The sequence below is a fragment of the Chelmon rostratus genome, chromosome 7 (genome assembly GCF_017976325.1).
Source record: "Chelmon rostratus isolate fCheRos1 chromosome 7, fCheRos1.pri, whole genome shotgun sequence".
NCBI lineage: Eukaryota > Metazoa > Chordata > Actinopteri > Chaetodontiformes > Chaetodontidae > Chelmon > Chelmon rostratus.
Genome location: NC_055664.1, coordinates 29,379,014 through 29,391,569, shown reverse-complemented (window position 1 = coordinate 29,391,569; position 12,556 = coordinate 29,379,014). Strand labels below are relative to the sequence as shown.

Sequence of the window (12,556 nt, the reverse complement as noted above, 5' to 3'; positions counted from 1 at the left end):
TCAGCTCCCTCCTCCTCCTCAGCCTGACGCTCCGTGCTTATTGGTTCTGTTGGATGTCAATCATCATCACATTGAGCCTGAAGGTTCTCTGCACAGACTCACGCCGTGATGTCACATCCTGTCTGTCAGCAGCTCCTGGGACCACCACTGTACCACTAGAGCATGATGGGAGCAGAGAGCAGGGGCTGCTGGGAGCCAGAAGGCAGCAGGGGAGGATTGTGGGTAATCAGACCTTTTACTACTCATCACTGACCAATGAGGTTACATCCAGGCAAAAATAGCGATTAATATTTTGTCTTAAATCCACCTGGTTCTGTGTGAGACCAGGAGAGAGGCATTCAGGAACACCCGTTCATTTATGAGGTCATCAGCTGGGCAGAACCACACAACATCTCCTTTTTCTGAATATAAACACACCTTCTGCTTTAAAAGAAGCTGGACTCAAAGCTTACATTGTGAATCCTTCCCTGCTGTTATCCGTCTGCTTTTCAACAAATCAACAGTATCTTCAAAGATTCGCAAAACACAAGTCAAACACTCTTCATCGACTTTGTAAATGATACGGTTTCGTTTTATCCTGCTGACGGTTTCATGTACTGTGTTCAGAGTGTTCCATGACACGTTTCTGTATTATTTCATCTTTAACCTGAAAAAAGTGAGTGTTACCCAGCTGAACACTAGAAACTGCTCTCCCACTTAAACCATCACGTGTGGTCCACTGCTGAAGGATCTGAGATACTTACAAACACGTGCAGCGCCGTCGATGGGACTCTAACCTCTGCACACACTCCTGAAGGGGTTTCTGTGTTTTCAGGTGAAGAGCTGAAAGAGTTGGCAGTTCGACGCCTGCTGAGGAAGAGGAGCACCATCACAAACAGTCTAACAACAGGATCAGTTTTATACTGAGCTGAAACACACAAGCACGCCTGGTTATTTGATCAATAAACAATAATATCTAAGTGTGTGTGTGTGTGTGTGTGTGTGTGTGTGTGACGACACCTTTGACACATCAACATGTTTTACTAGAAAAAACTAAATCCATCCTAGCTGATCATAATGTGTTTCTTAAGTCGAAATGAAGCATCCAGTCAGTCCTACCTATGAAGAAACTGGTTTAATGAACTCTGGTGTGAGAGACAGATCGGAGGGGTGGGTGGAGGTGGTGAATCACTGGGAGCAAGTCTTTTAAACTCAGGTGGTAAATTAAGATTACTCTGTGTGTGAGGTTGACTACAAACAGGGAAGTCACACGTCTACATAAAGGACAGTTCAGATACCAAAAACCAGATAACATCTTCAGTGTTTCAGAGTGCATCAGTTCATGTGAAATCACAGAGAAGAGAAAGACCTGGACTCAGTCGGTTCACGCTATGGATTCACAGACCGTCAGACGGGTTAGATTAACTTCAGTTAACATCATCTGAAACTCTGCAGCAGAATAAAACAGTCAGGTGTTTGACTGCAGTCCAGTTCTGTCTTCTCTCAGTGAGCAGAGCTAGAATTCATTTCTCAAACACACCAATAAAGCACCTGATATTAGCTGTAGCCTTGTGAGCAACAGAAGAAGATCCTGGATGCTGTTTAACATGCCAGCATTACTGTACATTAAGGTTTGTTAAGTGGAAAACTAACTTTTAAACAACGCTGGTTGTTTCCAGTTAATGTTCTCCTTCAGAGATCAACGTGCGAGCCGTCACCTGAGCTTCTAACTGCAATTGTTTGTGGTTGAATTTGAGGAAACAAAATGTGTTCTACACACAGTGAATTCTTATATCAAAGTTAAACAAATTTAAATGTTAAATTAAGATTAAATTTACAATCAGATAAACATCGTCTCACCCTGATAATCATTATTATTCAGAACTGCCCACACAATGTGACTTCAAAGAGCTCTTTGAAATTGAAGACCAATGAAAAGCAGCTGTAAATCTTTCTCATCTCCAGGGTTTGAACTTGTCAGCTGACTGCAGTGATGTACAGGTGCACTCCAACACATGTGACATCATTGTCAGGTGTGGCTGCAGGTGCATGTCCTCTAACCACAACCAGGATCACTTGTGTATGTGATTGGCTGCAGTCACAGGAGGTTAAAGGTTCAATCAAATAAAGCTCTAAGAAACTTCCTTGCATGCTGTGATGTCACGTTTCTAATAGATAAATAAATATTGATCAAAGTGATCAGTTTGTAGTCTGTGTCGTTTTAATGTACTACATATAGCAATGAAAAAAACTATAATAACTTCTCCATTTCCAAAAGAGAGACACTATTGGAGATCAGATCGAAACAGGAAACAGGCACTTTAATTTGTCCGCTGTTCAGACGGAGCAAATATTCATATTATGAACATGTGACATGATTGTACCTGTAACTTTAAACCAGACCAGAGAAACACTGCTGTTCACACTGCCAACCTACTCTGAACTTTTAGTGCAGATGTTGTAGGATACTTAAATTTCAAATGATCAAATACAAGTTCAGATCAACAGGAATCACATTCACTTCCTGTTGGCACGTCATTGCAGGTGATTATAACACCAGAATCAACTGAAGACAAACTCTGGGATCAACAAACGACAGGATCAACAGGTTAATGACCATCACATCACGTGGTTAAAGGATCAAAACAAGGCAACAGCATCCACAAAGCTGCCTTTGTGACACAGGAGCAAAAACACGACTCTACATGATGCCTCTGAAACTGATCATTGATTTAGTTTTGAGATTATTGGCAAGAATAATCACTTCACCACAAACTTCACCGTGTGTTCACATTGAAAGCCGAACGATCGACGAGTCAACAGACGTGACTCATTCTCTGCTGACAGCCAATCACAAGACGGCTTCCCTGGGAAACTTCTAATTTCAGGAAGTTCTTCAAAACTGGTTTTAAAATTGGTTCTGGTTTATTTTCATATTTAAATCAATATCTGAGACCTGTGAAGTGTGACGGGTCAAGAAACTCAAGAAACAGTTCCAGTCTGACCCCCATATGAAGTGGTTTCAATCGTCTCGAGAACCAGTGTGTCTGATCATCTGACTGGTTGCGTTTCACTTTCTTGGTAATGTCACCATGTTCGAATATTTTTTTTTACTTGGTGACTAAAATGTCGTCATTACTGATATAAATGATTAATAAATGACTAACACAAAGCAAAAGAAGAGTCTACAGCCACACTAGCAGCTCTGTGAGGCTGGAATTAGACACAGCAGTGCTTTGAACTACATGCTAACATCAACATGCTAACATGCTCACAATGACAATGCGAACATGCTGATGATTAGCAGGTATAAGGTTTAAAACGTTCATCTTGTTAGCATGCTAATATTAGCTACTTAGCAGGAAACAGTTGTGCAGGTATTTGGTCATAAACCAAAGTACTGTACACATTACAATGTTGACCTGATGATGGCGCTAGATAACGAGTCATTAGAGTTCATCAGAGGGGAACATGAAATCATAAATCAATGAGTCAACACAGAAGTATCATCTGCAACTATTGAACTGAATTCTAATGAATAATTCCAGCATTTCAGTGTCTCTGATTTTCTCTTTTTTCGCAGTAAACTGAAGCTCATATTTTTAGGAATGCCTGTCAATCAAAACAAGACACCTGAAGATGTCAACAAGGACTCTGCAAAGTTGTGGTTGGAATTTTTTTTTACCATTTTTGGATAATTGAATAAATATTTGACAGATTAATGGATGATAATCCTCACTGGCTGAACCAACTTTCATCAGGACCCAATCTGGACCGACAGACATCGTCATCCCTACATGCTGCTGCCAGTGAGGCCAATAAGATTTTCCTTCTGTCAAACATTCTGCTAAAAAGGTATAAACTTCAGTCTGCGACCAGCCAATCAAAGAGCTGACAGTGTGAACAGGTGAACACACACAGTCCTTCACCTGGAGTGCGGTGGGACGAGTCCAGGCTGAACACACTCAGACACGCTGCAGACAGACAGACAGGTAGACAGACCAGTGGTCAATCACAACATGGATGGTCCAGACCCCCAGAGACCTCCTAGTCCTCTTACAGCTACATACCCAAATATGCTTGAGATGGAGTCCAGCAGACCACCAGGAGGAGGCTGGGAAATTTTCTTACTGAAAAAAAACAAAAAAACAAATTAGGTCAGAGAAATTCAGGATCCTCGCTGACGTCTTCCTGTGTCTTGTTTTGTTCGACCAACAGTCCGATGCCTGAACATGTTTCATATAATCATGAACCACCTTTTTTAACTCTTATTGAGTACTCAACCTATCAATACATGGCATTCTACTGAGAAACATGTATATTTATTACTGTGAGATAGCGTAAACGCAGTAGTCTCTTTATCCGTACCCTCACCCTACCATGTGTACAAACTGTGTATTTCTATAGAATTCTTGGCAGTAATATTTTTCTGATGTTTTTCTGTTCTTTGTGGCAACATATATATTTATATAGTCCTTTGTATAAAATGTACATAGACGTATATATTCAGCTATTATTTTGTATTTCTCTATTCTGTTGCTATTTTTTTCCAACTGCTCTCACATGTTGCCTATAAGACCTGAATGTCCCGGCTGGGGGATTAATAAAGTCTTATGAAATCCTCACAGCAGAGAAGCTGGAACCAGAGTTATTTGCTTCTTCACTTGAAAAGATGTAAATGATTACGGTATTTGTGAAAATCCTTGCAGATTAATTTTCTCTTAATAGAATAATCATTTTTACTTTGTAAAATGACTAGATTTACAGTTTGTAGATGAGCAGGAGCTGCTGTCCAGTGTCTTCCAGTTTACCCAGTAGTTAAAGCAGGGCAGATACTGGTCTCACCTGGGAGTTCTGCTGAGTGGTCTGTTAGGGGACGTCTCTCCTCCCCCCTTCCCTCCATCTTCAGCCAGAACCTCGATGTCGTCGTCCCTGAGGACACAAACACTGAGTCAGAGCTGACACTTGCAGCTCAGCGATATCAATAAAGCTGCTTTTAAATGAAAAAAAGGTCAGAAGTGAAAAGTCCACTGACGGGTCGACGGGCAGAGGCTCTTTGGCAGCGTCAGCCAGTTCCTTCTGCAGTTTAGCCTGTCTGCGTCTGAAACAAACAACACACAGTCCAAGTATTAACCATCGGTCCGCCAGAGTCCTGCTCCGTCCCCCAGGTGTCTCACTTACCTGCTGTCCTTCTCATTCTCGGCGTTGAGCTTGTTGGCCTCCTGAGCCTTCTCAGCCATCCAGCGGGACACCAGCTCCTGGTTGTCCTCTGTGGTCTTCCTCAGCTTCTCCTCCAGAGCGGAGAAGGTGATCTGCAGGGCATCGTACTCGTCCTTCAGGGTCTGGTTTGCCCTCTCCAGGTCCTGCAGGAACAGAGCGAGACATCACTGTCACAGTGATGCTTTGCGTTGCCTGGTTTGACTCATCCAATCACGTATTCCCTTTCACAGGCCAGGATGTGTTTATGTTACCATAGAAACAGGGTGTTTGTATTGATCTAAAGTAGCTGATTAGTCAGACTGTGAATGGATGGAAACTAAATGTGAAGAAAGCATGTGCATTCTTAAATATCTAAAAAGACACTGTTGGCCTTGTGATATCATTAAAAATAATCCTGACGAAGTAAAACGAGTGACAACCACTCGCTCGCAGCTCTCGGCTCTTCATACTCATGGACAGTTGTATTTGCCCCTGACTGCAGGATTTTGTGCTAAAATTAGTCAAATTTTAGTGACGATTTTCTTTTTAGAATTAAAAGTGTTTAACTGAAATTGTGACATGCTTTGAAATGAAAGAAAATGCAACCGAATAAAAGGGAAATATTTTTTTCAATTAGAAGACAGAATTTACCAACTACTTAATTGCTCATTAAAATCTAAAAGAAAAAATTAAAATAATTGCACTCACTTGACAATGAAAAGTCAAAGGACAGAAATCCTGTCAGTTCTAACTGGCAAGAGCAGGGCATCTTAATTCCTATATTAACAAATAAATGAATACACTTAATGATGATAAACAGGCGTATGCAGACTCACAAATACAAAGCACTCAACCAAATACTCCACAAAGCATCTGCAAATACCTGCTCCTGACCTTACTGTCAGACCTGCTAGTTTACTTCCCCTCGCCAACAAGTGGTGGTAGTACCTCCCACTAGAGGTGAGTGGTAAACTGGTTTCACCACCATCACCGCTGTCACGTTCTGCCACCACATGGGGTGCATCTCATTTCTCTTAGCTGTCATTTCCTCACTCCTCGATCCTCGCTCGAACCGGAAGTACTTCTGGTCTGCCAGCTTGTCGGCCGTCCCAAAGCCCTTATTTCTGCTCCGAGGAGCGAGAAACGGAGTATTGAGGGCGGGGGGTGGTGGGGGTGTGAATATAATGGTAACTGCAGCAGATCCAGCTGTGTTGCGTCATCAGAAACAGACGTCGCTTCACGTGACGCTTCAGATGAAAGGAAGTCTCAATTCTCTTAAAACACATTTCGTTCCTTCTCTCCTTGCGTGGTTTCCTTGCGTCTCTCCATGCGTCCCCGGTGGGAGGGACGAAGACACAAGGAAAAGATGCAGGTGCGGGAAATGCAATTAAGAGAAATGTGATGTAGCCAAGGATTCTGCAACGCCATCATTGACATCCTGTTTCCTGTCCATTCAGACTGTGAAGGTCTCAGCTTGAAAACTTGAGATCAGCTCCCTCCACCTCCCCTGCCTGATGCTCCTTGTTGATTGGTTCTGTTGGATGTCAATCATCATCACATTGAGCCTGTAGGATCTCTGCACAGACTCACACTGTGATGTCACATCCTGTCTGTCAGCAGCTCCTGGGACCACCACTGTACCACTAGAGCGTGATGGCAGCAGAGAGCAGGGGCTGCTGGGAGCCAGAGGGCAGGAGGAGGGGATTGTGGGTAATCAGACCTTTTACTACTCATCACTGACCTTCATCACACCTCGAAAGGCTGTACTGATTAAAGCATGCAATTAACGTAGCGGCGGTATGACGCTAATAAACAAGCTGCTGTTTTTATCCATCAGTTTAATTACTGCAGTGTGATTGGCTGTAGAGCCTCAGGGGGACGAGAACATTAAGACAACCAGAAGATTCTGTCAAATACAATCAAACCCAGGACAACAGAGTGTGAGCCTGTTCAAGGGCGCTGACAGGAGAACTCAGCTAAGATACACGTTTAAAATAAGAATCCCGGTTCAAGTGGCTGTTAATGACACAGGTGGGAAAAAGTTCATGAAGTGGTTCAGTTTCTGCTCATCTTCAATATCAAAATGATTTTCTGTTCTCAAAGACAGATAAAATGACACACCCTGATCTGCGCTTTCATCATGAGAACCCACTGACACCTGAACCCTTCAGGACCAGGTGATGTGTCTCAGCTAGTCTCCTACCTGCAGGCAGCTCCTCAGGTCCCGACAGTCCCCCTCCAGGTTGGTAATCTGCTGCTGGTACTCCAACATCCTGAAAGCAACAAACAACTCAAACAACAATTCACATGACTGACATCACTTCCTGTGTTTGATCACCTGCTGCAGGTAAAGTCGCCTCCTCAGACAGACAGATAGACACACACACGTACACAGATACACACAGACAGACACAAATACACACAGCACACACACACACACACACACTCAGACTCAGACACACACACACACACACATAGATAGACAGATAGACACACACACGTACACAGATACACACAGACACAAATACACACAGCGCGCGCGCACACACACACACAGATAGACACATACACACGAACACAGATACACACAGCACAGACACACACACACTCAGACACAGACAGACACACAAACAGACAGACTGACACGTACATAGATACACACAAACACACAGACACAAATACACACACACACACACTCAGACAGACAGACAGATACACACATAGATAGACAGACAGACATGTACATACACACAGCACAGACACACACTCAGACTCAGACACAGACAGACAGACAGACAGACCGACAGACAGACAGACAGACAGACAGTGTGTGTGTGTGTGTGTGTTTCTAGGCACTGACTTGGCCTCGTTGCTCTGGATCTCTTTGTCTTTCTGTTGAATCTGGTTGTTCAGTTCGATCACACTCTGGGCCAGCTGCAGGACAAACACAACCATGAACTTCCATAACCGGAAACGTCTTCCCCACCTTTCTCTGAGTAAGAACGCATGAATAAGTGTGGGCCAAGTGGACTAGATAATGGAGGTCAACACAGCAGTAGTGGGGGTGTTCGACCGCCGGGACAAAACAGCCAACAGGCAGCTGTCCCCCCTGGAACAGTGGGGCCAGAACAACCACCTCACTGAATGTCTCCAAGACCAAGGAGTTGACGGTGGATTACAGGAGAGGGGGGGTTGTTCTTCTGTCTTTTAGGACTATTTTACTGGTGTTTTTTGGTAATGGTGCGTCCCAGGTGAAGTGTTTAGGAAATACAATAAATCTTTATTTGAATCCAAATTTAGTTTTTTTTATTCATATTCAAAGAAGCAACAAATATTTTATTCACAAAAGTCATGACAAGAAACCAACTGCATGGCCTACAATAATTTATTAGTTCATTAATTTAATGAATCACTCACAGTTTTATACTTAATCAATTATTGTGATCTGGACACACAGCAGAAAGGATTAACACAAAATACAGTACTACTACAGTAGTAGAAGTTTCACTAAAATCCTCAACCCACTGTGAGCTGATGAGCTTAATCAGCCAGATGTTACAATAGTCTTATAGTACTGTTACTGTAAGTCTTATAGTACTGTTACTGTTAGTCTTACAGTACTGTTAGTCTTATAGTACTGTTACTGTAAGTCTTATAGTACTGTTAGTCTTATAGTACTGTTACTGTAAGTCTTATAGTACTGTTACTGTTAGTCTTATAGTACTGTTACTGTAAGTCTTATAGTACTGTTACTGTTAGTCTTACAGTACTGTTACTGTAAGTCTTATAGTACTGTTAGTCTTATAGTACTGTTACTGTTAGTCTTACAGTACTGTTACTGTTAGTCTTATAGTACTGTTACTGTTAGTCTTATAGTACTGTTACTGTTAGTCTTACAGTACTGTTAGTCTTACAGTACTGTTACTGTTAGTCTTATAGTACTGTTACTGTTAGTCTTACAGTACTGTTAGTCTTACAGTACTGTTACTGTTAGTCTTACAGTACTGTTACTGTTTTGATATGCAATTAAAATCACTGAAGTCACTTTAAGTATTGCATACTCAACATTCTGCTAACTTTCCTCCATCTGAGCAGTAAACAATAAGCTCCTTGAACTAATTTTGGCTGATGGATGAACTCACTGCTGCAGGTTTACATACAGGACATTTATTGTGTTTTATCAGGACAGGTGTTGATGATAACATCACTTCCTGTGTGTAGGTGACTGACCTCTCCTCGTTTCTTGTGCAGCTCCGTCAGCTCCTCCTGGTGTTTGATTCTCATCTGAGCCATTTCCTGCTGCAGGGCGTCACTTCGACTTGAGTCTGCACCTGAGCTGAAACAGAAGACCAGGACACATCACACGTCAGGGAAACGTCACAGTTCGGGTGACTCATCACACCAGAGGACATGTCACATGTCAGGGGAGACATAAACCAAATCACACCTTGAGCTATTATCTAGAGTGGAGACTATAAATGTTTGTCCAGCTGTAAACCATCTGACACCTGTTGATGTGGACTCACCTGGTCTCATGTCCTCGCTGGATGTCATACTTGTCAGTCTGATATCTCTCTGACAGAACAGCCTGCAGGTCTGACTTCTCCAGCAGACGGTTGTCTGAAACACAAAGAGAAAGTGAGTTTATTAATCCGTCTGCACCAAGAGTGCCGAACCGCCTACAGTGTTAAAGCAGGGCGACTGTGGAGGATTCAGGTTGTGGATCACAGTTTGACCAACTACACCAACATGAGTCTACCAGCTCCTCTTCACGTGCATATGGATCTCCTCTTCACATGCATATGGATCTCCTCTTCACATGCATATGGATCTCCTCTTCACACGCATATGGGTCTCCTCTTCACATGCATATGGATCTCCTCTTCACACGCATATGGGTCTCCTCTTCACATGCATATGGGTCTCCTCTTCACATGCATATGGATCTCCTCTTCACACGCATATGGGTCTCCTCTTCACATGCATATGGATCTCCTCTTCACACGCATATGGATCTCCTCTTCACATGCATATGGGTCTCCTCTTCACATGCATATGGATCTCCTCTTCACACGCATATGGATCTCACCAGCAGCACAGTTGTTCAGTTTTCGGTTTAAACTTTTCAAACTTTATTTCAAACATTCCTAATCATAACTTTTGTTTCATTCTTTGAAGTCCAAGCTTTAAGACCAGTTTTACTTCAGGAAAGTAAAACATTCCTAGTTGACCAGATATTTCCAGGAACTAAAAAAGAAGGTCTGCGTTAGTCTTAGTTCTGCTACTAGCTGCTGTTTCTCACTGGAATATGTGTCATGTTAGCTGTTAGCCGGAGCAGACAGATGTCTATCAACAAACTAATAGCAGGATCATCTGCACATTTCCCAGTACCCTGACTGGTTTCCAACATTCATATCTAAAAAAGGCAAATGTCCGTTTACAAAAATCATAATGTTGTGGTGATGAGTTTTCTGCTGCACAAACAAGTGAAGTATGTGACTGTGATGGACTCACACTGGTGGACAATCTCCTCGAAGGCCTGTCTCTGCACTCGGTCTCTGAGCTTCAGCTGCTCTGAGATGTGTCTCTTCCATGCGCACTCCACCCGCCGCTCCGCCATGACCACCTGAGACAGACAGACAGACAGACACACACACACACACACACACACACACACACACACACAGATAAACTCACTGATCAGATGTGAGTTCCTCCAACATGGAAAAACTACTACAACTGTAGTTACCGTTGAATGGTTCCTAATATTTTGTCCATCCCTTAGATATCAATTAGTGTGAAAAAAAATATTTGAAACCCCTGAGATAGCGACAAAATACATCTTCCATTATGATCATCAATCAATATCATGTTCTACTAATTTATCAGACCAACATTTCTGGGCAGTCTTTGATAAATGAGAATTTTCTGCAGACATGCAAACAGACTCAGTGATGAGCTAAATAACAATGACGAGCTAAATAATATGAGGTGTTGTGCTGACTGATGGCGGCTCAATAATGCTACTCACTTGTAAGTAAGTAATAAAATATATACTGATCTCACATGGCTTCAGATGGGGTTTACTCAATTTGTTAAGAAATCTAACGGTTTTGAAAGAACCATACTGCTCGTACTGAAAAAGAATATTTTTCAGAGGGGAGGGGGTCACATGCCAGTAGCCCACCTTGAAAAGAAACAATGAGTACAGATGTTAATTTCTTTAATTTAATTGAGGTTACGTCACGTTAATTCAGGTGACTCACAGTTCACCTGAAAAGTTGGTGTCGTGGATCTTTGCTACGGCCAGCGGCAGCAAAGACACACGTTTAAACTCCTCTTAGACAAAAGCTGACATGCAAAGTGAAGAATTGTGGACATGTTTAGCAGCTTTTAGCCTCTCGCTGTTAGCATGTGTTGCTAAATGGAACCACAACATAAACAGGAAGACACTCGGGCTAACAGGCTAACCAGGCACGGTCACGTAAAATTTAAGTTCGTCAGAATTACATCGTTTGAAACCAAAGAACACGCCGGCGCCTTTGCATCGATGTTACGGTTACTGTGCGGAGTTGAGGGAGTGATTCAGACCGCAGGTCTCGGTACAGAAACACCCGTGACTCGACATGTTACAGTGCTAATTTAGCGGTTAGCTGCAGACCTTCGAAGCGCTTTGAACAGGATAAAAATCGTAACTTACACCATCTAATTGAGTCCCAGATTGTTGCTCGTTCCTGTAACGATTCGCCGTTAATCTCGGTGGTGTTGTTTCGGGGGTATCGGTGTTAAACGATCCAGTTTCTCTTGCTAACCGACATCAGCTTCTTCAGCTGCCTCGCTCCAACTCAGCTCCATTTTTTGCTCCGACGACACACTTCCGGGATGGTCGCACGAAAATGACGACATGTTTAACTAAGAGACGGTGATTTATTTTCTGTGAAGTCGAATCTATTTATGAACAAATCCAGACAATACACGAGTTTCACTGTTGCAAAACACATTTAACGTTTAAGAAGAAACGACATTTTCAGAACAGTCATTTGTGGGGGTTTGTTCTGATATTTTGGTGTAAATTTCAAACTGCTACCATAATGAATCAGCAGGGGGCAGTCATGGGTTGACATGACATTTAAGATGAGGCCACAAGCTTTGAGGAAACTCCTCTTCAGAGAACTTTTCTTTTTTCTTCTGTATCTTCGACCAATTAATCAGCAACTATCTTCCCGCCAAAAACCTTTAAGTGTGTCTCCCTGCTCTGCCCCTCCTCGACACAAACACACAACCTGGACTCTAACTCCCTGTTGCCCCCCCCCCCCCTTACTCTCACACACTCACACGTAAGCATGCGTGTGCACACACACACCCTGGACTCTGAAAT

The 12,556-nt window shown here is 42.7% G+C and overlaps 1 protein-coding gene and 2 non-coding genes across 7 annotated transcripts in view; all 3 read right to left on the bottom strand.

The window, feature by feature from the left end:
- The window catches only part of LOC121609783, a 277-nt gene extending 23 nt beyond the window's left edge, over positions 1 to 254 (bottom strand). Inside the window, exon 1 of the transcript XR_006007015.1 lies at positions 1 to 254. This exon is cut by the window's left edge and continues 23 nt beyond it. This is a non-coding gene — a non-coding RNA (small Cajal body-specific RNA 6).
- atg16l1 (ATG16 autophagy related 16-like 1 (S. cerevisiae)) overlaps positions 1 to 12,040 on the bottom strand; it is a 25,013-nt gene extending 12,973 nt beyond the window's left edge. Inside the window, exons 1-12 of one of the 5 annotated variants that reach the window (XM_041940056.1) lie at positions 11,879 to 12,040; positions 10,693 to 10,804; positions 9,705 to 9,798; positions 9,409 to 9,514; positions 8,039 to 8,112; positions 7,382 to 7,451; positions 5,161 to 5,342; positions 5,015 to 5,080; positions 4,825 to 4,911; positions 4,050 to 4,109; positions 3,909 to 3,953; positions 744 to 846 (exon numbers count right to left, since the gene is read on the bottom strand). In XM_041940056.1, coding sequence (XP_041795990.1) covers positions 744 to 846; positions 3,909 to 3,953; positions 4,050 to 4,109; positions 4,825 to 4,911; positions 5,015 to 5,080; positions 5,161 to 5,342; positions 7,382 to 7,451; positions 8,039 to 8,112; positions 9,409 to 9,514; positions 9,705 to 9,798; positions 10,693 to 10,798 — 993 coding nt within the window. In that variant the 5' untranslated portion in view covers positions 10,799 to 10,804; positions 11,879 to 12,040. Of the gene's footprint in view, positions 1 to 743; positions 850 to 3,908; positions 3,954 to 4,049; positions 4,110 to 4,824; positions 4,912 to 5,014; positions 5,081 to 5,160; positions 5,343 to 7,381; positions 7,452 to 8,038; positions 8,113 to 9,408; positions 9,515 to 9,704; positions 9,799 to 10,692; positions 10,805 to 11,878 lie in introns of those variants that run through there. The other 4 variants (XM_041940057.1, XM_041940058.1, XM_041940059.1 and 1 more) reach the window with 4 other exon arrangements.
- Positions 6,644 to 6,920, bottom strand: LOC121609782. Its single transcript, XR_006007014.1, has one exon.
- Positions 12,041 to 12,556: the final 516 nt, after the last annotated feature.